This window comes from Poecilia latipinna, unplaced genomic scaffold (assembly GCF_001443285.1).
Source record: "Poecilia latipinna isolate Pla-1442-1.1 unplaced genomic scaffold, P_latipinna-1.0 Scaffold834, whole genome shotgun sequence".
Taxonomy (NCBI): Eukaryota; Metazoa; Chordata; class Actinopteri; order Cyprinodontiformes; family Poeciliidae; genus Poecilia; species Poecilia latipinna.
In genome coordinates, this window is record NW_015113450.1 from 198,816 (window position 1) to 224,543 (window position 25,728).

General features: G+C 37.6%; 1 protein-coding gene across 3 annotated transcripts in view; it reads right to left on the bottom strand.

Moving 5' to 3' along the window:
- Positions 1-25,728, bottom strand: part of cntfr (ciliary neurotrophic factor receptor) — a 249,873-nt gene that overhangs the window by 91,921 nt on the left and 132,224 nt on the right. For all 3 annotated transcript variants that reach the window (XM_015047586.1, XM_015047587.1, XM_015047588.1), the window contains one exon: positions 13,286-13,519. In XM_015047586.1, coding sequence (XP_014903072.1) covers positions 13,286-13,519 — 234 coding nt within the window. The remainder of the gene's footprint in view (positions 1-13,285; positions 13,520-25,728) is intronic.

The following is a 25,728-nucleotide window of genomic DNA, read 5'->3' on the forward strand; positions in this document are numbered from 1 at the left end:
TTTTTTTTCCCTTTTTTTTTTTTATTTTTTTTAACTTTTTTTTTTAAAAAAAAAAAAAAAAAAAATAAAAAAAAAATATATATATATATATATATATATATATATATATATATATATATATATATATATATATATATATATATATATATATATATATATATACATATATATATATATATATATATATATATATATATATTAGTTGGACCTATGTATTCCTAAACCTTTGTGATAAACTGCAGGTTCAGTTGTAAATAGCTGTAAACCAACAAAAAACAACAACAGAAACAATTCTGGATATACCTGTAATCATTTGCTTAAAATCATTATCCATGTGAAACATTATCCATGTGAAACAAAAAGTACAAATATTCTTAAACTGAGTATTGTCACACACACATCTACGTTGATATTTAAGAGAACAGGCGTGAGAAACAGAATCACAGGCTAAAAAGAGAATAATGCAACGTAAATACACAGCTCCAACATAGAGTAAAGATATGAAATTCTAAAATAAAATAAATCCCACAACCTTTTTTTTTTTGTTTTACAACTAGTACAATGTCAAAACTGTCATAATTACTGGAACTCTCCAACAGATAATTAGATTTGCGCCGAGTGTGTTTACTCTGTGTCCATATGTACATAGGTGCGAGCTAACTGTTTGAAGCAAAGCTTTTACAAATAACTGAGATTTTACCGGTTACACTCACACACACACACACACTTTCAGAACACCGAGTTGGCCCACATTCCTGTCCGGCCAAGACCAACATCCCTGTGTTTTTCCACAATACGAGTGGCTCATTTGACACAGGAGCTTGTGTGTGTGCGAAACTCCTTTCATCCACCCACCGCAACATGTGTGCATGGGTCCGTCTGAGGACGCTTCTGGTGGTGGTGTTTGAGTGTCTGCAAGTCCAGGAGGCAGTGTTTGTTTATCCAAAACACAAGATGTCTCAGTCCCTATATGCAATTCTGTGAAACTCTGAGATCTGTCTTGTTTTATTTTTTCAGAGATTTTCTGTTCGGTATATTCTGAGTCTCACAGTGGAAAGAAATTATCTCATATATCCACAGTCACAGTCCAGGCTCAGACCTGCTTTCGCTCCAGACCAGCATCCTCGAAAACTCTATTAGAGCAGCAATTGTCGAGATATCAGCTGATTTTTTTTTATTTTTATTATTATTATTATTATTTAATGAGGGAAAGCTTAGTTTAATAAATCTACAACTTTGAGCAATTATTTCAAGAATGCATCTAGGTAGAAAAGAAAACAGTGACAGAGAAGACATTTAAGATTTATAAAAATTGTAAGAATTCAATTAGCTAACCATAAGCTGGTACCAAGTGTAAAGTTGGAATTTGCATTGACTTCTTATTGTTACTAAACTTCTTTTTGCACCTCTTATGGTTAAACCTAAATTAGATAATCACCGTTATCACATATTACATTTTACCTCTTTGCCGCTCAATATCAAAAGTAAATTTAACTGGGATAGAAAACAAAGAATATAAAAGATGATGCCCTCAAATTCAACTCCTGTCAAGAAGTATATGCGAAACAGAATGCTTTAACTAAAACATTTTGAGTAATGAATGCTTACAATTTTTAAGTTAGACTTTTTCCATCTACTATTATCTAAAAACTGAATGTTTTTAATGTTCTTCTTTTGTGTTTCACAGCAGTTCCCATTTCCCTCTAGGAATTTAGTCAGGATAATATACGCCTTGCTCAGGAGTGAAAACGGCAGAATATTTTCCTCTCTCTTATTTTTCATAGAGGCACAAGCAGAGTTCATTTTTGAAGCACATGTAGGAGGCATATCAGGCTGCCTGTATGTTATTATCGGTTTAATAAGTCAGGGAGTGAGTGAGGACCAATCTCCTTCAGCAGACCAGATTAGTTTGGCTGCATCAAATACAAATTGCCCCAGTAGACTAAATAGAGAAGGCATTTTTATCATGAAGCATGAAATAATCTTAGAGCCTAGTCCATTACATACATGCATAGGGACCTATGCAAGAAAATATGATTTATGAATATGCAAGTTGACCATACGAGGCTCCAAAGCATATCTGTTTTTTTGTTTGTAAATACATTTATTTAAAATCAGTGTATTGTTGCGCAGATACCTAATAAAATTTTTTTTTTTTTTCTAACTTCAACAAAATATGCAGTAAGTGAAATGAGGAACATTGTTAATATCTTCAAAAAAATTGAAATATTTCCATGTGACACATGCCATTTGTCATGATTAATTGCCCAGGGCTGTGGCAGAATATGAAAGTAATAACGATAAATGGCATTCTGTTTTTGATTATTTCTGCTTGTCATGAAAATGTCTAAAAGTAATGAGGAAAATGTCAGACATGCATCAGGGGTTTACATTATATTTTTAGCTTCATTTCTGTGGCTTTTATATCTTATTTATGTGTGTGAGTGGTAGTTTGTGTCTAAACAGTGGCATAACCACTGAACTATAAAGTCAATAAACAGAGAGGCTTTCAGGTAGAAAACACAAATGCATTCCACATTCTACACTCATTGACAACACTGGTGGCTGAAAGAATAAAACAAAAGAACTATATTAGCATAGCAAAATCTGACACTGACAATTTTAGAAAAAACACAACCTTTAATTGGACTTTCAATAAATATATTAAGAAATAATAGAAATTTACAAAAGTTACTGGTTCAACTATTATTGTCAACTAGAACAATCCATATAATATAAATATAAATGATTGCCCCTAGACACAAGATAAACTTTATTCTGTTTTCAACGTAGTCTAGAGACCGGAATGACAACCTGAACTATCAGCAGATTTTGCACAGTCTCCAGTGCAAAATCTGGAGAGATTGTTCAAAAAGGAATGGTCAAAGATCCCTCTCCCTGTTTGCTTTAAACTTATGAAATGTCATTGGGGAAGACTAAATGCTATCCTATTGGTCAAGATGGCATTGTACAAATTATGCATGGCAAGAGTGCAAATGAGCTTGGCTAACAAGAATCATTCAATCCAGTCCCCTTTGCTGCTTTCTTCAGCAGGGGGACATTTAAATGCTCATAAGCTGAATATAATAGCTCTATGTACTCTGCTATATACACACACACACACAGTTTGCTTAGAAAAAGTAAAAGGGAGGTATTGCTCAGATTGGTTGCCTTCTGACCAAGCTGTGTATTTCTGTAGATGGCTTCAGGACCGCAAGAGAGGAGGGAAAGAAGCTTTTTTTTTTTTTCTCAAACATTTTTTAAATTAGGTTTTGTTGTGCACTTGTTTTTCACTACCAAGGTGCAAATAAGGATTGAGGGCATTTAAATGCCATTATGAAGTATGAACAGTCAGTAAAAAAAATGCTCCAGTTGAAAGCATTTTGTTTCACTCAAAAGTTCCTGAGTTCTTGTTGTATATTTCTCTTCCAAAACAATCTTTATTTCTAAATGAATCGGACTAAAGAAAATGTGATATGTATGTGGCTAAACAGAAGTGTACATCTGCACACGTCTCAAACATATCTGACATGTGGATCTTTCTTGCAGACATATCCACATAAACATTCACAGAGTGACCATGTTTTCATATCTGACCATTCACAGTTGTTTGACGTCAGAGAACAAAACTGCTCAACCTCACCGCTGGACACTGAGCCAGAGGGAATAGTTTCTGGTCAAAGTCTTCCCCCCCCCTCTATCCATCTGTCTTTCTCTCTCCAGTACACACAGATACACATGGGGATTGTAAAGGGCAGAGGCAAAGCAGAAATTTCTTTCTCACTGGGCACTAATCAAGAGGGCATAGACCTTCACCTTCTTGGCAGATGTACAAAACAAAATGGCAACCAAGAGAAACCCTACAGGGAAAAGCACTACAGCACCATGTATGCCATGCAGTTATATGTGCTAGTTAATTGGCAAAAGAGAGAGATAGAGAGAGGTCAATTGTGACAGAGCAAATAAAGAAAGACGTAAAAACATCAAAGGGTGACTGTAAGGAGTTTGCTGACAAAACGGGGATGTTAGCAAAACGGAGCAGAATACCAAAATGTTTTGAGCAGCAGTGCCAATTACCAGATATACTTCATGTCTTTTTTTTTTCCCCCCGTCTGCAGAACATTTGAGTGAACTGAAGCTGGAGAAGTAAAAATTTAATTGGATTGGGAGAAAATATTTTGGAAGACTAGAAGGGATGCTCAAGCAGCAAAAGTTTGCTCCAATTAGTTAAAATTCCCTCAAAAAAAAAAAAAAAAGTTTAATTTTTGTCACAGAAATGTGTTGATTTTAGGTTGACCAATTCTCAACTTCAGTTTTATCACTCAACAATGCCACACAGCAGATGCTACACCTTGCTATAATTTGTGAAAGCATTTCGAGCTTCCCCACACTTTATCTAAAACTATAAGTTTCAGTGTATTCTGCTTATATTAGCTGATAGACCAACACAAAGTACAGCATCATTAAGAACCAAAAAGACATGGAAACAAAGATTTAAAATCTCTTAATCTCTTAAAAGTGGTCAGTAGACGTGCATTTCATTTTGCCTATCACCCCAAAATAAAATAAAAACATTTACGTGTAAGGATTTAGCTTGTACCGAAACACAACTAAGAACTTGTAGAATGACTCGATGCTCACATAGCTCACATCTTACTGAGTTATGTTGAATGTAAATGCACAATAAACATGTATAATTTTCCTCATTCGTTAGTTTTAACAGAAAAGTCTAATAAAAACAATATTTGGTTGTAACATGACTAAAGGGGAAACAGCTCCAGGGGCTTGAGTATTTCTGCAAAACACTATAATCCATATTGTTTTTGGCCGACAACATGCACCACCTGTGCGGTGCATTTTCTCATCACTCTGAATACTCTCTCACTTTTGGAAAAAAAAAAAAAAATCCTCATAAAGATCCTGGAGCCTTCTTTCTGCCTGCACCATTTCCTGTGTTAGGCTGCAGTTCTTCAAACTAAGCCCCCCTGTCTGTTGCAAAGCTTAACTCAACTTCACTTCTACCTCCACTTCAACTTCTTCCCAGCTAGACTTTTTCTTGACTCAGCTGACTTGATCATATCTCTGTTCGCAACTTCTCCTTCATACATTTTAAAGCTTACAGTGTTCCATCCTGTCGAACCTGTCTAAGTTTCTGAAAGAGAGAGAGAGAGAGAAAGTGAAGCTTGACAATATGTGGCTATCTGACAATCTCCCTCTCTTCAAACTTACTACAATGTATTCCATTCTCAGTCTTTATTCCTAAGGTGGACATATTAGCAACATGGATAACATTTAAATTCACACAGAATCTAATATGATTATTTTACAGCTACAGAAAAGGTATATTTGAGAGTGTCAGGAGCAGTCTTTGTAGTGCAAGGTAGGCCAAAAAACTACTTTGACAAAAGTGACAAGAAAAGAAGAGAGTAATAGGTTGGATGTGACAAACTGGGGGGTGCTGTAAGAGGATTAGCAGATGAAAACGAGAGAATTGAATGAGATGCACTCCGAATCGTACAGGCGGAAATTTAAGATATGAGACCTGTGCTGACGGATGTGCAGCAGGAAATGATACGAGATGAATAAGCGTGATAAATAAGAAGAGAAGATTTGGACTGAGGTAACATAATGTAATGTGTAGATTTGAATATCCGACTTCAGACTTCTTGAGAAACATTAGCAAAACTGCAAAATGTTTCAAGTGGTATTTTTCCCCTTCAGTTCGACTTTGCAGAAGATGAAGCCTAATCTGACTCCGAGTCAAGATGCATAAACCACTTGAACTCGGGGCATCCCTGATGCTGCTAATGATTTTTTTCCCCGCATCAATGTCTCCTTTGGACAAAACAGCATTGAGAAAAAATGAAGGGATAAACAGTCTGCCTCTCCAGATTAAATGCGATATCCAGCATATATACATAGAAAAACACACAAACACATTCTTCTGCTCATATGTATTCCAGTTTATTTTGTAGCTCCACACTGAGTTTCTAAACCAGGCCCATTTCCCCAATTGTTATGGTTGTCTGTTACAATAAAATGATGAGCGTTGCTGCTGTCTTGCAAGCAGAGCAGGGAATGGAGAAGAGGAAATTTAGAATATAGAGCAGAACAAAAACAAAAAAAAGGATGAAGTGGAAAATAAGGAGAGAACTGGGAAACAATGTAGGCAGGGATAAGTAGATTTTTTTTTTTTGGAGGGGGCGGGGGGCAGACTGAGCCTAAGGACAAACATGGCAAGATGTTATTGTCCCTGCCTATGTAACCCACATCCCATGTTGCCTCATATGCAGGCACAACACATAGTCGACTTAAATAAATATCCAGACAAATCTGAATTTAGATGCGAACGCAAAAAAACATATCTTTTTGCCATTTTGCTCTTTGTGAAGTATTTTTGGAGCCTGACAAGTTGATGTTCGGAAGTTAACCAAAACCTGTTGCTAACATTTGTTTGAACATTTGCTGCCCTAAAATACAAGTGGAAATGCATCAAGTTTCATACTTTTCTTTTCTGCTATTAGAAATGTTTACAAACAATTGGCTTTGTGAAATTTGCGGTGGGAAACTGTTAGTAAAAAGTAGAAAACTTTAACGGGATTCTTGTCTACAGTAGGTGCGCTGCTAACTGACGGCTCAGTTTAATGGGATTCCCTGGTTTTGGTTTCTAACCGCAGCTGACTGATCCTTTGTTCAGTGGGTCTTCATGCTCTAGGTATCTATCCATCTAATTCTCTGTGTTTTACAAGGGCTGCACCATTCAAGAAAAAATACATAAAGTGGTTGACTACTCCAAAGGCAGTAATAACTGCAGTTCACCCATATTTTCATCACTTTTTCTTTCCCATGATCATGGTCACTAATATCTATGTCTGCAAAAATATAACAAAAAGATCAAGCATTAATTAGATCAAGTAATTTCTTAACTTCATGGTTTTATGTCCATCTAGAATGGATGCACTGGATTTGACACTGTAAGACAATATTTATCCATCTTTTTTAATCTACAGCTGCTTCAGTTGTCCGAAACACAAATCAATTAGCAAAGATTGATAAAGATACAATTGTAGTTCTAAGTGTTTGCAAGTTCTCTATATGTTCTATTTACCAGTAATGATTAGACACTGGAGCAAGAGAGAGGAGTAATTAACCAAAAAGCTCAATAGTTCCACCAGTGACCTTACATGCAGGGCCAAATACTTCCCAGTTTAAAGAGGAAGTCCCAGCAGAGCTGCATTAGTTCCTCCTCCTCCATCGCGATCTGTCTGCAAAGAGACAATTCCATTACCCCGCAATGTAGCGCAGATCCCCAGAGTGAATGGGTGTGTGTGCAGGGATTACGCCAAAACAAGCTGCCCAGGAAAAGGAAACAGACACTAATTGGTGTGCATGTGCATGTATGAGCGCACATCAATTTAACAAGATAACTCACTCCTCCTCCTTTCACTCACCCTCACAACACAGGATTGACCACTCAGTGCTGAGCATATTTTAACTTTGCCAATATTAAAAAAAGGAGGCATTTTAATTTGACCAGTACATAATTTATTGACATTTTACGTTTGTCCAGATGTTCCTACATGCTGGTTAACATACAACCTAAAAACCTGACTTGGTTAGACTAATTTTGTCTTGAGGAAAAGGCCAGAATTTCAGCAAGCTGTCATGAGAAACGTGTGGAAGGAAACCTGAAATTTGTTCAACCCAAGTCATATGATTCAAATCCATTCCTACTAAATGCAGAAGAAATGTATGCAGACTTCTAATTTTGAAGAACATTAATAATTAAATATCTAACTTATTATTTCTGTCATTACTGAGGAGTTTAGACAATAGAGATACTTTTGATAATTCTATCTGGCCTCAAACAGAGGGTTGGTCTGATCCAACTTCAGACAGTGAGAAATAAGGTGTATGTTTCTTTTTGTGAAATGTAAGCACATTTCTGGTTTCAACTGTATCTTTAGAATTAGATACACTTTAGAGCCTCATGTGGAACTAAAACAGTCAGCAGAAACCTCCGATGAATAAATCTGCTGCTCTCTGTCAGTTGCCTCTCTCTAAGTGCCTTTTTAAGTTGAAACAAGGATGATGCTGCTAGTTATAGCAATGGTTTGGATAGGCCTATTTTTTTCACATTCCTTACTTTAAGATAAAAAAAAAATAAGGATAAGGAAAGGAAATTCCCCATCTTCCATCAGCTGGCATGCTGAGTGACTGAGTAGCAGAATAACAATCAACGAGGTGTTAGACTTTGCAAGATTTGTCATGCCTGGAGGGGGACAGAGGGTTATGACAATTTCACCGCTAAATGCCAGATCACAGGATTTGTGAAATGATGGCTTCCATGACAGAGGAGGTGACTCCTTTAACACCATATATTTGTCCATGCAGTTGAATTTACTGTGCAAGGCTGTTGGATTCTCAGAGATTTACAAAGTCAAATTCAGAAGAAAATAACATTTTCTCAAACTTGTATGTAAAACCCAAAGATCAATCATCTTGGTGGTTCAAGGCAGGGATGTCACTGGTCCTAAGTAACAGCTCAAGATCCCTGTCAAAGCATGTTTGTGTGATGCAGAGTGAATTGTGTGTCATTCACACATCTATGATCTATGCAGCATTATTTTTGCAGCATTACGTTTATACAAATTTGTCTATTCTGAAGTTCGCTGCTTGTATTTTAGGCCTTGACCATTATTTGTTGATTCTAAGAGTCTAGGTTTTACATTTTGCAAACAAGCTCACAGTGGAAGAAATCGTATCGGCTGCAGCAATTTTCTAGCTGTGTCATGCGACCTGCGCCACACACTGCGACAATATTTGGCCAGTTTAAGAAAAGTACTGTTTATGATGAAGGGAAACAACTTTGTATGTAACCCAAACAAGTCAAATTGCCAGTCAAAACAAATATGGAAGAATACACACCAGGAGCAGAACTTAGGGTTAGAGAAGATTGTAGGTGCATTTGCATAGTCAGAATTATATTTAAAAACAAAAGGCACTCCTTTAGAAACTGCTGTTGGTTCAAAATATCTTATCTGTTTTCATAGAAATCATAATTCAGCACCTGAAACACCATAGCAAAATTAACGGGGACAGAATCACACTAATGTAAACTATACCGATAGAACCGGACCTGCTGTTATACTCTATATTAAATAATATTTTTAATGAACTAGGACTTCCTACTCTTAAATGACTTGAATAACTATCAGGACACAAACATTGCTGCTCCAGTTCCAGCACCAAGGGCAAGTTGCCTCTCATGTCCCCAGCTCATTTTATTTTCAAACTATTTTTTAAATAATTTCCGAGGATTGAGGAATGCATTACAGGCTTGACTCTGACTCCATATTTCCTGTATCACCACCTCTGATTTGGGTCTACAGCCCCCTCTGCCCACAATTTAGTAGAATATCTTAGATTTTGAACTAGATTATGTTAAAATGCAGTCCAGATATTTTTATAAAACATCCAAGTAGCCTTTTATTTTAGCACCATGTTGTGAGCTAAGAATCTGATACTAACTTCAGCTTCATTTGCTCCTCATGATAAACACTCATATTTTAATTCAGTGCCCCCTGTACTGATTATTCCCGCTTGACACACTAAACAACAAGCGACAGACAACTTGTTTAGGACTCAACTGCCTGACAATTTTTTTACTTACATTAATTCTGCCTCCTTTCAAAGTGCTCCGTATGTTTAACCAAATGTGTCATCAAAAATCAACACTCTCTAAAGACCCCACTGATTACCACACACCTTGTGGCCCATGTAGGGTAGTGTATCTATTCACATCCACGCTGCTACGCCATCTGACATTCATGCTCACTGCCGTGTACTTTTTTGAAGCCACTCAAGCTTTGTTTGTATCTAAAGTGTCAGAGAAAATGTAAGCATCCCACGCTTTTACAAAGTGTTGAAATAATGCAAAGAGGAAGGGAAGGAGACATTGCATCGGCACGAGAATTTTCCACAACACACAATTGCTGTCTCCTTGCGCTGACATTTTGTTGACACGGTTCATAAATTCAGCAGGCACACACAGAGAGTTAGCCGATGACGTCGTCTGTTGTTAATGTGAACCAGTGTAAACAAAAAACTAACAAATGTGGCCACGAACTGAAGTCAGAGAACAGGAAAAGTGAAGGCAGACAGCACTTGCGGTATCGATCCTTTGTCTGAAATAAGATTTTATCTCAGGATTTCAAAGGAATGAAGAAAAAAAAAAAAAAACATTGTTGAGATAAACCAAAAAAATGAATTAAAAAATAAAACTAGACAGATGGCTTTGTGGTATTCTCCAGATCACACTGCTATCTTTCAGAAACATAACAAGCCCCTGGTGTGAGTTATAAACACTGCATAAAATCAAACTATCATGATGGTAATCACAAGAACTGCAGCCTGCCATGACTGCGTGTCACATTCAACCTCTGGAGGTGACACTCAATGTAATGGAAATGCAGACACCCTACAGAGATGAATTTGGAGATCAGATGAAGAACAAACAGACTGATAAGAGTTTCTCCAGTATACAGTAACAGGATTAATGTTGCTCCAGTGTGTGTCTTGAACATGTCATAAAATCAGCAACTCTTAACAAGGCAATTAAACCCAATGCCAGGCTAGACCACAAAGGTATTGTTCTCACAGAGTCATAATTGACCCCTGATGAATGGTTACACAATGAAAGTCTGTTTTTCTCTTGCATGCATAGTTTGAGACCACCAAAGTGTCATTATGATGCAGAAACACAACGCCTGGCGAAGGGAAACACACTCATGCACTGGGCTGCACAGAGACATGTAGTACACATCTGCATTTCAGTCCTTTTTCTCCATCTCCATCCACAAATTTTCTGGACTGTTTATGTATTGCATCATTCACCCTGCTGACACAATCTACCATAACATAAAAGTCTCATTAATTCAGTATTGTTTTAGCATTTGGTAATTCATCATTGCCAATATGATTAACCAAACTGTCACGCTCCCATATAGTCTCATTCATCAAACATTTGCATGGAAATGTTACATTTAACAGCAATACGGCAGTGCAATTTTGATGGGGGGGGGGGGGGGGCTTGGCTTACTATCGACTCTGTTGACAAGCAGATGCAATCACACAGGCAGGATTTACTAATGAAATGAAGTGAGATTATAACTGACCCCGTTTTTCAAAAATAATTTCATACTTGTGTTGCTTTAGCTTAATTTACTTCTGTTTGTTTATACTTTAATTACTTTAGCACAAATAGGTTTAGGTGGCAGTCGTTCATTTCCAAAGCCCCTTTGCAGTGACTAGGAAAACATCATAACTAAAGTGGCTTCTCAAAAGAAGAAACAAAAAAAATCAGTCTTCATCATCAGCTCAAATGTGATTTGTAGAACTGTTCAAGATAACAGAAATAAAAACAACATGGGAATAAATGCCTTTTCACTTAGTGTTCTTATTTTAAAGTCAGCAACAGTAGCATAACTAATAAGTATAGGGAGAAAAGATGCACTTTATAATCAACACTAGCTTTTGCTTTTCAAGTCATGGGATTAATATTATTTTTAAATGTGGAAACTATTCAGCCAGAAAACTGTTGCAAATAATTTAATTAGTATATTTTTATATTACTATTGCTAATCCTTTTATTTAGTGACGAATAACTAACAAGATGGAAGTTTCTCGATCACAGTATGAAGCAAAAGAAAAATCACTCAACTATTGGTTTACTTACAAGCTGTAGTACACTCACTCATCCCTTTATTAGGTACACCTTGCCAGTTCCTGTTGGACATCCTTTTGGCTTCAAAAATGGCCAAAAGGATGCAAGGATTTACATTGAAATCCTTGCATCATGCTGTTGGTGCAGGTTTTGTTTTTTTGGATCAAAGTCACAAAAGTCCTGTTTTGTCACATCTTAAAAATTTTCTTTTGGATCCAGTTGTAGTGACTGAGGAGACCACTTATGTACATTATTTTATTTACATGCACTAACAATGCACTAAGGAGCCCAAAGGGTTCCAAATAAAAGTTCATTACCACCTGGCTGAACTATTGTTGTAGGATATATAGGATCCATGAATTCACGTTATTTATGCCATATTAAATTTGGACTACTTATAGACAATGTTCTTGTCAGTCTGTTATTGTCCTATTTTTTATTGTATTATATATAGTCCTGTCATAGGCTGCACAGTGGTGCAGTTGGTAGAGCTGTTGCCTTGCAGCAAGAAGGTTCTGGGTTCGATTCCCGGCCCCGGTCTTTCTGCATGGAGTTTGCATGTTCCCCCTGTGCATGCGTGTGTTTTCTCCAGGTACTCCAGTTTCCTCCCACAGTCCAAAAACATGTCAGGTTAATTGGCCTCTCCAAATTGCCCCTAGGTGTGAGTGTATGCATGTTTGTTTGTTTCTGTGTTGCCTTGCAACATACCGCCTCTCACCCGGAACGTTAGCTGGAGATGGGCACCAGCACCCCTCCTGACCCCACTAAGGGACAAGGGTGTAAAGAAAATGGATGGATGGATGAATGGATAGTCCTATCAGTTAGACATATCCTACGAAATCTTCCAAACTGATAGGATTACATACACTGTAATCCATGTGTTTAACATAATGACAGTATTCAGTTTCCATTATGCAATGTACACAATGGAATTCAACCATTTCTGATTTCCTTATTTTTTTATTATTTTTTTTTCCCCCCACAATGAAGCTTCTATATATGACAAAGACATTTTCAGTCCAACCATCCTCAGGGGGGTCCTATCATTCACAAGTCAATCCCACCTCAACAGCATTACTATGCAGAGACTGAGCGTATAAAACCATCCCCATCAAAATAATGGATCTCAAAGGAGGCTGCTGCCATCACACAGGCCATTCAAAAAATGCTGTTAAATTGACACTTAAACATCTTTTGTATGACTACTAAAATAGCCAGTCATAACGGCAAAAAGACCAAATGTCATTTTAACAACTAATCATTAGAACTTGTCATCTAGTGTAAGGCACAACACTAAGGAATGCCATGACAATTCCTGGTTAATACCAACATAACAAATATGAAAGAGTATTCAAACGTTAAAATGTATTATAAAGATTGTCACTTAGCTAAAGAGTGTTACGGAGAAAACAACAAAAATGCTAAAACAAAATGTCACTTGTAACAGATATCGTTCTTAAATAAAAACACAAATAAAGACTAAATGTATTACATTTATTATCTTTGCTTGCAGAAGAACTGTAGAAATCTCATTTTGGAGAATAATACTCGGTTACTTACTTCCAATGTGGAGGAAGATGGTGTCACGTCTTTCTCCATGCGGGTTCTGAAAGCAGCTGTAGAGTCCATTGTGGTCAAGGTCAACTTGGGTCAGAATCAGTTTGGGTCCATTCAGCTGGTGCTGGGCCTCGATGTCTGTCCCGTTCACCTTCCATGACACCGACGCGTCACTTTCCAGGGAGCCGCACTGCATGGTGACATCGCTGCCCCTCCGCTCGTACTGGTTCCTTGCAACTGAAAACCAAACAAGTGACAACAAAAAAAGTTTGAGCAACGGCAGAAGTAATAAGAAATAAGCTATGGCAATTTCGTCCCTTTATAATTTTGTATTATTTTGTACCTAACATTGACCATTTATCTTTTATGAACTCAACCCCACTAGGGGAATGTTTCACAACATTAAGTCACCAAAGCAAATAAGGTGTAATATGAAGTCGTTGGGGGAAAAAAAAACACACATACAAATTACAGCATACTTCTGATTGATGATTTATGACCTTCACATACGCTCCAAAAATATGACTTGTGACTGAAAGAACGAGATTCCAGGTCCAAGTAACTAAACTGAGGATCCTCTGCCAGGTGGCCAGAGTAGAGCTGTTGCTTTTCCACTTTGAAAGGAGTCAATTGATGTGCTTCTGGCATCTAGTGAGAAAGCTTCATGGATGCCTTCCTTTGGAAGTTGTTCAAGTACATTACACTGTGAAGAGACTCAGGGGCAAACCCACAATACACTGGAAAGACTATATATTATTTCTAGCCTGGGTAGACCTCATGGTCTCCCAGAAGGAGCAGAGTAATCTTGATCCATTGTAGCATTGTCTCTCCAAGTCTATCGTGGATAGGTGGAAAACAATGACTACATGGATAAGGAAAGAAAAAAATAATAATTGTTAGTGGGTACAATGTGGAAGTAGACTGAAATGCAAAGATTAGGTGTGTGATCTAAGTTGGTAAAAGGTCATAGTGACCCAGAACTTTAAAAACAAGCATGCCAGTATAGAGCCAGCAATGCCACTCTGTGCATGCTGGCTGCAGGCTAATGAGCAGATACAGTCATAAGGGAAACATCTATATTTCTCAATGAGCAACTGTTTTCCTTTTACCAGTACTCTTAGAAACTGAGAAAATAAAAAAAAATTCCTTTCCTGGCAATATTTTTTAACCAATCTAAAAACGGTGAAGGAAAAATATTGGTACAAGAAATATATCTGTATTCAATCACTGTTTGGCTTCAGTGTCCCGCTAAAAGCCTTACTTAGCATCAGATTTATTGTAGCACAGAAAGAGAATGTGGAAAAACTGGAGTTTTAAAGGAATTTTGAAGTCTATTAATAGCACTGGGCTTTTCCCCCTCTCTGTTTGAAGTGAGGTAAAGAGTTCACATTCTATTCTATACAGAGAGCCTTACCAGAAATAAAAGAATTACTGAAAATCGCTATTATACTCTTATCCTCATGTCAACTGCCTTGCTACTGAAGTCAACAGCAGTTTGTCAGAAAACTTGTAGGTACCATGACCTCTAGGGTTAAGGGATTTATGTGAGTCTAATAGGAGCTTCAGCTGGGACATCAGGGGTTAGCAGCCCTGCTCTGTTGATAAGTCTCAAGAGACTTGTCGTGACCGCGAGGAGTGAAGACCTCAGATTAAGACTCAAGCGGAGCCGATCAGCAGCACAACAAGAAACAACAATAAAATATTGATCCCCATATCAGGAAAGAAAACTGTGGATGGAGAAAAGAGGGGAAAAAAGATGCCCCAACTGGCCTCAGATCAAATACTGTCATGTTCCTTGTCTTGTTTAGATATCTTTTTTTTTCCCCACACAGTCTTTCTTTGTGTTTCTGTACCTCCTTCCTTTGTTTCTCTCCACAATACCTCTTTTTTCCCAACTGAAGTACTCTTCCTCCTATTGGTCTACTCAGACATCGCTCTTAACACAGAGGATATAGATGTCAACGCAGTGTTTCATGTATATTTCATGTCCCATAACAGAGTCATCTATATTTAATAGGACAAGATCCTTGGCCCTATTAACATTAACCTGACACTGTTTGTTCTCTCTGCCTTCTGCCGTCTTTCACTCTCTCTCAGCCACCCAAACTCTCCCTCTCTATTCTTGCATCCTGCCATCCCATACCATCTCTCCGTTTCTTGCTCTGCTCATCTCAGTTACCTTCCATGGTTACCCCTCCACATTTTCTGAAATAATGTGAGCACATGTACGCACATTAGTGCCAAGAAATGCCAATTTCCTTTGATCTCCCTCTCTTGTCAAGTTACTCTGAGCGAGCCTGTGTGACTTTATTTACATAAAAAGCTATTTGCATCTGAGCAAAAAAAAAAAAAAAAAACGGTTTTACTTTGATGCCAGCTTTGATGATGATGCCGGTGCCCCATGGCTCTATGTGACAAGTATGAGAAGTGAAACTTGAGAAAAGTATTAAATCAAGTGCTCCATCTAAGTAAGTGAAGATGTTCTTCAGAACTTTTACAATAAAGGAAAGATCGGCGTTCAGAATACCTCAGTCCACTTTCACACACAGCATTAAAATGGTGTGTGTGAATCACTCTTGCTATGATTCTAGTGCAAGGATTGAATCAGAATTCTCTTTAGGAGTATCAAGTTTTCAATAATAATGAAAAAAAAACATGTTAAATAAAATCTTAATTTCCATACCTAGACAATATCCAGTCACGCTTTCAGCTGTGTCGTTTTTTAAAATTCTTATTGTTTTTCTTTTATTATATCAAAATTCACACCCTCTTCTTCCTCCTTTCACTCTGAGTCAGTGGCTGTCTTATCCTCTGTCCCATTTCCTTGCTTTCCTCCCACTCATATGGTTCTATGGATGTCCTAGTTTCCACCCGCTTTTCTAGCTTTCTCTTTTGTCAACCATCTTATATAATGTGAACATAAAGTCTGAGACACCAGACAAAACTTTTCAAGTATTAATTATTAACTAGTTATTGGGCGCTGGCTGGCTCAGTTGGTAGTGTGTATGCACCATGTCCAAAAGGCTGCAGTCATCAATGTGCTGTGATCCTCAATGACCCGTTCTCAGGCCCTGGCTGCATATCTTCCCCTTCTGTCTTCTGCATTTTTCCTGTCCATTTACCGTACAGTAAAAGGCAAACAAATACTGAACAATTCTTCACCAACATTGCATAACCAGCTAGCTTAGAGTAGCTAGGGTCTAACTCATAGTTTCTATAACACATTTAAGTTATTTGGATATAGTGCAGATAATTTGTATTTTTCTGTCACGCTATTGCATATCTTCCTAACAGTTCAGTGGCATAAATAACTGCATGGCCACTACTCAGGCCTAGTAAAATTTATTTAAAAAAAATGGTTAATCATGGTTACTTTATGATTTAACAAAGGGGGGCAGTACTTTCCTATATAATTACTGATACAGCCAACAGCATGGGTCCCTGTCATCCCTATAATGTTTCCCATCTTTTTACATTAAATACTCACAACTTAGCAAAGGTGAGTTTTTCCCTGTTATTGAATTTTCTTGGCATACCTGGAAGACAGTCACATCACCATGATGGATAATAATTGGACTGGCTGACACAGCAGGTAGTTACAGGGTAGTCCTCAAAATCTTAACACACTTCAGTAAAAAGTTTAAATAAATCCAACATCTCCATTCTATAGGATTTAACCATATCTATATTTAAGCTTGTCCTTCTTCCCCTACCATCAGTCCTTCTCACATTACAGCTATACTGACTCCATATTGATTGTGTTAAAACTTTACCATTCTCCAGTAGTATATCCCTGATCATCAGCAGTCTGCACGTACACCACTCATGCATAATAAACATGGGAGCAACAGTGGAAACACAGGCAGATACTTATGATTACACTCATGTACTCACTCACACATAAGAACGCTCCCCTGCATAATGCCCTCATTTCTCATGACCATGCAGACAAGCAGCCCTAATAACCATAATGACATTCAACTCAAGTGCTATTGATCTCTTGGTAATGGACCAAGCACTATGAGGAGCATCAGAGGACTTTTATTTCCCACCAAAATGCAAATAAAAACAAACAAAACCATTTTTTACACATCATTCTTCTTATTTATGTTGATCTCACACAGCCATAACAGATAAACAGTTTATGTCCTTTAGAGAGGAAAAGCAGATGAGCCAACTCGTGCTGTCTTTATATTTAGATAAATTTTGTCCTGATGAAAGATTCAAGTGAGATAAACCTTAGAGAGAGAAAAGCAATTGAAAACTGAAGAAATGATGGCAGCCAAAGAGAGCTGCATACACTTTACCGCAGCATTCGAGAGTCATATGTGATCAAGTTTAAATGGGATTACGCTGCAATATTTTAACACGTCAGCCAGGATATTTTTCTACTGGTTGGAATTTGGTCCAATACACAAAAGTTTAACTTTACATCCAACATGAGCATTGGTTTCTTTGATTCTATTGCAGTTTTTGGCAGCCATGTGTTGTTTCCCCAAAGATGTGTATAACCATGATGATAATCATCTTGTGTTAAGGTCACTGATGCCACCTGCTGTACAGAACACGATCCCCGCTCAAAGGCAAATCAATTGATTCCAAACACACATTCCTGCCGACTCATGCATACACACAGACACACCTTTGCATAATAAAATGCATATTAAAGTCAATGCACTGCCAAACTGTCTGACAGAAGGAGCCAATCATGCACAACACATGCCACTACACTTACATGTATACACATTCTCTAAAGTGAGCATTCAGGTGAACTTTGATATAGAATTGTTTGAGTATAATTAGCATTTGTTTGCACATGCATCTACAACAGAGACGTTACCAAGTCATTTTCCCAAACCCATGTGACGTTTGTGAGGTTTTATGTGAGGAAAATCAAATTCAAGTCAAGTTTTCAGGGGGCAACTCCTTTGACCTCAAGAACAGGTCAAGTCGTTGCCCAGAATAAATTGATCTTTTTTTTTTTTTCATTAAATGCACAACGTCTAGTCTAACAGTGACACTGCATTGCTATAAGTTAGGATGAAAAATCTTTTACTGTTTGCCTTTAGACCCAATTCAATAAATTAACATTTAACCAATACATTTTCAAACACTGTCAACATTTTTATATCATCAGGTGCTTGCTGTTTAAATTGTGTCAATAAATTAAACTGGTGATATTAGGGAAGATGTTTTTGCAGAGGTACTTAGACAAATAATGAAAACGGTGTTACTGCAGAGCAATAATTCACAAAAAGGAAAAACTGATTACTGGACATTGACTAGAACATGCTCCAGTTATGGACTGACACAATATTGGCTGTGTGGTTGCAGAAAAGGAAACCACAGAACCAGTTAGGAAGTGGCACCACCATGATGACGAAACAAAAAAAAGGACATATTATCTTCATTAAGTGAGTCAAGCTCGAAGAGGAAAGTGACTCAGTGCTCTACATGCTATATGCAAATCGACAAACGGGAATCCATCTCTTAATTCATTCTATGTTGATCAGGCATTACAACCGTACATAAATTAGTTAGGGGCGAGGATGTTTCTAAGCGACGGCTTGATTAGCTGATTTACCACTGGTAAAATTACCTGTTAAATAAAAGCACCATTCGGCATGACAATGTTCTAGTCTCAGTTGTATTATCAGATGCCAGGAAGAGTGCAGATACTGAACCCACTTAATTTTCTTTTTTTATATAAATATGAAAATAAGACCATGTTTAAGCTTAACAGAATAAACTTGACTTGCTGTTTTTATAAATATATGACTAATGTATATCTGTTCTGTGATATAAATACACTACTATTGTAAAACAGCTAACAGTAGAGCTGATATCTTTTCAAATTACATATTTACACATCAGAACTAATGCGACAACAACAATGCCTGCATGCACACACACACCCACACACACACAAACACACAGAGCTGACCAGAGCGACACCGATGCAAACTCATGCAGAGATGCACCCAGAGAGCGCACAACTCATTAAACAAGCATGCACGCCCTCTTGAGTTGATTAGATTACTGATGAAGTTTGATTATGGAGAACCAGCTGTGAAGGGCTGTGACTGGATGTTTTTGCATTTCAATTTGACCAATATATACACTTGCACGGCTTTATCATTCTGCATCTACGGCTTCTGTCATGCATGCGTGGATATTTTTTAAAGTACGACTCCGCGGGAGCAACCACCTGTAAGTTATGATCTGGCTGCACAGCGGAGACATGAAATGAAATTGAAATTCAGTCTGATTTACCATCTCAAAGTGTCACGTTCTTGTGACAGTGCGCGCCTGTGTAAGTGCTCCACGCGCATCCGGCCCTCCTCGTTGATTCATTGGCAAGACCCCATCAGGCCATGTTAGAGGGTGTTGTGTTTCACCATTCTCAAATAAACTTGGAACGTTTATCAGTAAATCCCATTTTTATGCTCGAGGGGAGCCGTGGCTTTTCAAAGTTCAACAGTGAAACGCTTGATTTGCTGACATATGCAGACGGAGCCCCGGAAAATGATCAGTTTAGTTTAAGCAGATCAATTTTTCTCACTTGCTGGTGACAAACAATGAACACTTTTTGAATACTTCTTGGTCATAACTGATTTTTCTCTTAGAAATATGTGAAAGATGCATTTTAGAAGCTCTATTTACCTTTTAACAGAATGAATGACAAATAAATCTTTCAACATATGATTACTAGCTTTTGAGAACAACTGCTCTGTGCAAAGGCCCTATTGTAGGAGCCTGCGATTAAAAAGACAGCCCAGATTTAAGATGACAGGGTTTGCGTTATGGATTTGACCCAGCACACTGGGTTAGATGTTCAGTGTTAAAAAGGGAACCAATGTCTCACACTATGGCTACCCATGCGTGAGTTACAGCGTTGCAACAGTACTAACAACTGTGCTTCTGTGCAACCATGAATAATTTAACTACATGGGACCTTTCTGTTAATATATCAAGTCTGACGCTTGGAAGTTTCAACTCCAAGTATAAATGGCACATGTAATTTAACTGCCTCCTTTCAGATATTTTTACATTTCCAGTTGTAACATACCTCATTGAATAAGTTCTGAAACATTAGAAATGCTTTATGTGCAATGATGTACAGGGAAATATTTGGTTCTCCAGTTAAATTATTGTTAAGATCAAAGGTAAAAAAAACAACAACAAAAAAAAAAAACACTGCCCCCATTGAAAGCATTCCAGCAATATAACAAAGAATCAAATTCCCAAGTTACAAATCGTAACAAGCTTCTGTGTAAAGACAACTTTTTAAACTATTGTTGCTTAAGGTTTGCTTAACTGAGTCATCTTAGATGGATTCTATATATATATAAAAAAAAACATTGATTTAAACTCAAACATGGTATTGCACCAGGGTTAGCTCTTCTCTGTTTATTTCCAGTTACCCTAAAGCCTTCTATCATATGCTGCAGTTGCTATTTGCAGCGTAAACAACCTCAAAACAAAGAGGATTTTCCACACCGTTTCAAACAGATAACAGATATGTTATCTTCATCTTTGCATGCACTCTTTGCATGTGTTTTCATTCAGACACGAATGAAAACACACGCAAACTAGTTTTTTGGCTAATCTGGCACATCAGAGTTTCACTAGTGTTAAGCAACACTCTGAAATGATGCTTTCATGTGAAAACGCAAGCTTCCACGTTTTAGAAAGAGAAACTCACAGTAAATTAGCTTGGACATCTCTGCTTTCATATAAGTGCTGTATTGTCTCACCTAAACACCAAACTTCTGAATATGCAAGGTGGGTCAGATTTCAAAAGTGTAAAGAACATAATTTCTCCATCAATCCATCATGATCAGATGTTCCTTGCAACATTTTTGACAGATAAGAGAGGAATAAACAAAATTGTTACCCAAGAGCAATTCACACAAAGCTTTAGAAAGATCTGAAATTCACAAGTTTTTTTTTTTTTTTTTTTTTTGGTTTGTTTGTTTGATTCCTTTCACAAAAACAAAATCCAATGCAATCCCCCGCCATATCCACTATGCACATTCACTATGCAAGACTCATCTGCTGGAAAATAAACGAGTTGAAGCTTATCATCTAAAGAACCTTCTGCCCAAAATTGAAGCCTGTGGATGCGACTGCACACATCGTGTTTAGAGAAAGAAAAACATCGTACTTCACTCCAAAAAAAAAAAAAAAAAAAAAACATTAAACCAGGAGTACAATATGAAAGGGAGGAATAAGCATATATGCACCAGATTTTGTTTAAAAGATCTGTAGATTCCAACAAAAGTTGCTTTTAATGCAAGACAATGATCCCAAACACACAACCAGCAAAATCCAGTCAGATTCTAAAGTGACCAATTCAATCATTTAACTTAAATCCAATTGGCAATTTACTGAAAGAAATGGAGAGTAGTTATTATTTGTGTCACTCCATCTGGTAGTGTTTATGTTTATAGCCAAACTATAACCATATTTACTGAGAAAAGTGTTCAGTACTTTTCCCTGTGCTGCTGCTGTCATTTTATGATTTTATTTTTTTATTTTTATTTCAACAAGGAGATCACCCTCGCTTTCACATTTACCGTGTAGCTCTGCTAGTCAGGTTCGTCCGATGCTCAAGAGGTATGACACAGCAAAACGGTAAATCCCTCTGCCGATTTAAAAGCCAAGGATCCGATTAACTGCAGCATGACATAAGTATCTGCAATAAACTCCTGTTGACACTTTCACAGTCTGGCGCTGATAAAGATGCACTCAGCCCACGTGCGCTTTAATGTACTCTCACACACTCACCCGGGACATGTTATTGTGGAAGAAGCAGGAAAAAAAAAAAAAGAAAACACTTGGTTAGAACTATGCGCGCACATGCTCTCACATATTCACTTCCTTTCCAAACATATTGGAATGAAGTTATCACTTTATCCTCTCCTGTCTCTTTCCCACAGAGAGATTAACATTCACTCCCCCCCACAACTCTTTCTGCATTTGCCTCTCCTTTCATGTGAACACTGAGTCAGCTGCAGCTGTGCGAGTATTTGTGTGTGAGTGCATTTGTGTGTTTTCTCTACATGTCTGTGTCTGAGTCGGGGGCAGCAAAGCTCAAATAAATCCACTTCCTGTTTCCTGTCCATCTTATCTCGGCCCCACCGCTGCATGTAAACGTACGGAGATTTTCGTGCGATTTGGTCCGATCATTGCCTTCCATCATCTAGCTGCCGGTGAAGATTCGCAGGCAGGCGGGTTTTAATTGATACTTCATTTAGGATGTCTGTGTTCTGAGATGAGCCACAGAAGCGAGCGAGATAAGAGGAGCGAGGGGAGAGGGAAGAAAAAAAAAAGAAGAGAGGAGGAAGTGAAATGGAGTGAAAAGATGAAGAGCAGAGGGAGGTTTGAAATGAAAATGGGTACACCAGAGGAAGGAGGATGAATGGTGAACAGCGAGCGAAGGGCAGTTAATATTTTACAAGGCTGGATTAGAGAGGTCGTGAAATAAGGAATGGGAGGAAGATTCCTGAGAGTCAGATACAGCAGAATGAGAGAACAGGAGTGGGACAGCTGCATAGCTTTGATCAGAAACATCTGTACTTTTCAAGACAGAAAAAAAAAAAAAAACACTGCCAGAAGTGGAAGAGAATTTACTGCATTCTGCTTCATCCGTTTGTCTTGACAACTTTCAGTTAATCCATTCCTTCTTTTTTTTTTTTTTTTTTTTTTGTTGCCCTGTGCAGGTTGAGTTCACATTTAATTGGGCCACTCTTGCATGCAAATCACATTTATGTAAGCTATGTATGTAAAGTCACAGAATTCCTCAAGATGTCCTGCTGACAATAAATACCATGTAAAACACACTACCTCTAACATCCAGGATAATATAATGCAGTACTTAAGCAGTGCCGTTGACCTTTTTCCAAATGGCACCATTAGTTTTTGAATTGATTTCCCATCCGTGCAGCCTTTGCTTTGGGGCTTGAGTCAACTTACAGAGCAGAGATGAGTCTTTCAGGAAACAGGTGATCCATCTTATTGAGTTTTCAACATGTTTTTATTGCACCAGAAAGGAGCAAATGTAAATTGTCTACACCTTTTGTAAAGTGAAAAGGCAGCAGTGATTTTTGGTGGAATATTTCATCCTGTGCCACACTTGACTATTTTTTCCACAAACAGAATAGATAATAAATAATAATAGTAGATTTTGTTTAAAAGCTCCCTTCAAGACATAATTAATATTCAAGTAATCGCAAGCTGTGTCCTTTCAACAATTCATGCCATAATGTAATATATCCATACACTGTAAATTCATTTCAACCATTTTATCCCCTTAAACAAACCGTGCCACCGTACTTAAATTATAAGATAACAATCCCAGTTGTCTAACGATTTACTTACTTACTTTTGTTTGTCTAGAAGGTGGCAGACACTTATATTTATGGAAAGGTCAGAGAGGAACCAAGTATGACAGGGGCAAAAGGCCAAAATAACCATTGCTGATCTAAGTGCAGTGCAAAACATCCCCCTCCAAGTTTGAATGTTATCAATACTGGAGTAGGAGTGATTCACAGTTCAGTCCTGATTCATTGCAAAACACATAAGTACCTGTTGCTGAAGCTGCTAATCGAATCCAAGCTTCAACATCATTGGCCACCCATGGTTCAACTGTAATCAAGCTGTTTACCATGCTATGTGGGAGTTCAGTCACTTCCTCTTAATGTAACATGCAATAGATACGCCTTGAATGTAGTGTCTAACAGATAACCCTTTTTATTTAGATTACTCATACCACCCCCAAATCTGCACTACTGTAGGTGGTGAACGACAGTTCTTGTATCAAAACCAGGCCTGGATTAGATACACAGTTCAGCTCATGGCAGACTGAATTTTTGAGGTTTTCACTGTTCCAATTAGAAACAGTTTCATTTCCAAGGATCTTATTATTGTCTTTTAAAGTTGAATAATAATGAAAAACAACATTAGTGGGAGCATGATAACCACACAAAATGTGGATGTGATAAATCCGCTTTCAGAACAGTGTGTATCTTTTTTATTTATTTATTTTTTTTTTACCTTAGCTGGGCTTCAATAATAATCAGATCCAGGCCTGCAGAAGCCTCCCTTGCAGTTCTAATCTTGTTGGTTAAACACATGGCTAACATCTCCCTAAGTCTCCCTCAAGAGCCCAACAGAGAAGGTCAGCGCTAATATCAATCCTCTCATTTATTGAACAACATGAGCGTAGGGAGACAGAAGAGAAGGAGAGAGACGGCTTAAAATAAAAGAGGGACATGGAGAAAGATAAAAACTAGTCATTGAGGGAGATCAAGATAAAAGGAGAACAACGAAGGTCAGATTAATGAGTATATGGGGTAAGAAAGAGGACATGTAGGAAGTTAAGGTGAAAAAAAGAAAAAAAAAATTAAGTGATGAGAGATGAAGGAGAAATGGGGGAGGAAAAGGTTTCAAAGGAGATGAGAAGAGGGGATGAGAGAATGATCGCCTTAATTAATGGACTGTAATATATGACAATATTTCTGGGTTCCAAGATAATATCAGCAAAAATTACTGCCTTCATCATGGGAACATTCTGCAAATATACTGCCTGACCTTGTCAAGGGAGCTTAAGCTGCGGAAAAAAAATCAAAAACTTTTGACAAGGACGAAACGTGACTTTTCCACAAAAATATTTTTTTACTGATTTAGGGGGTAGGGGGGGGGGATGCATCAAAAGAATGGAAAGTTAGGCTGAAATGTTCTTTGCTTGTATAATTTGATTTTATTTTATTAAACAGAGCACATCATTCCACTTAGACTTCTGAAGTTGTTATACTGTCTCCTCGCATCTCTGAGGATATTTTGTTAAAAAAAATAAATAAATACATTACAGATCTGGTGTTGCTCTATTACCCCGTCAGACCACTCAGATGTTCTGGTCCAAGTCCACTCGGCTTCTCCAGAGTCAGAACCAAACACAGAGTTCCTCTAAATCAAAGTTAAAAATCCAGCTTTTGATTCATATTAACTGAAACATATTTAATTTCAGTCTTTAGTCCAAACCGTATTTGCTTTCCCTTATTACGACACTAAAATGTACTCATTTTCATGTCTTCATCATGCAACACCCTTTGAATTGTCCTGCTGCTGAAATGTGCAAATAGACTCATCTTGTCTTGCCTTATCGGTGGCAATACATGCTTCAAGGATATGTGAGCCACATTCGATCATCACTGTGACATGCACATGGACTTTCATTGTGTCGTTTTACTAGTCATGAGTAGTTAGATACTTTCTAAAATGGCCCACAGCAGCAATGTAATAATGACAGTGAGACAGCCAGTAAGCATCACCAGGCATGTGATTTTTATTTAGTTTGTTCAAAGCTCTTTATTTCTGTTCTGCTTCATATTGTGCAAAGTTAAAGTCAAATTTCATAATACGGAGAATCCTTGGAAGCCGAT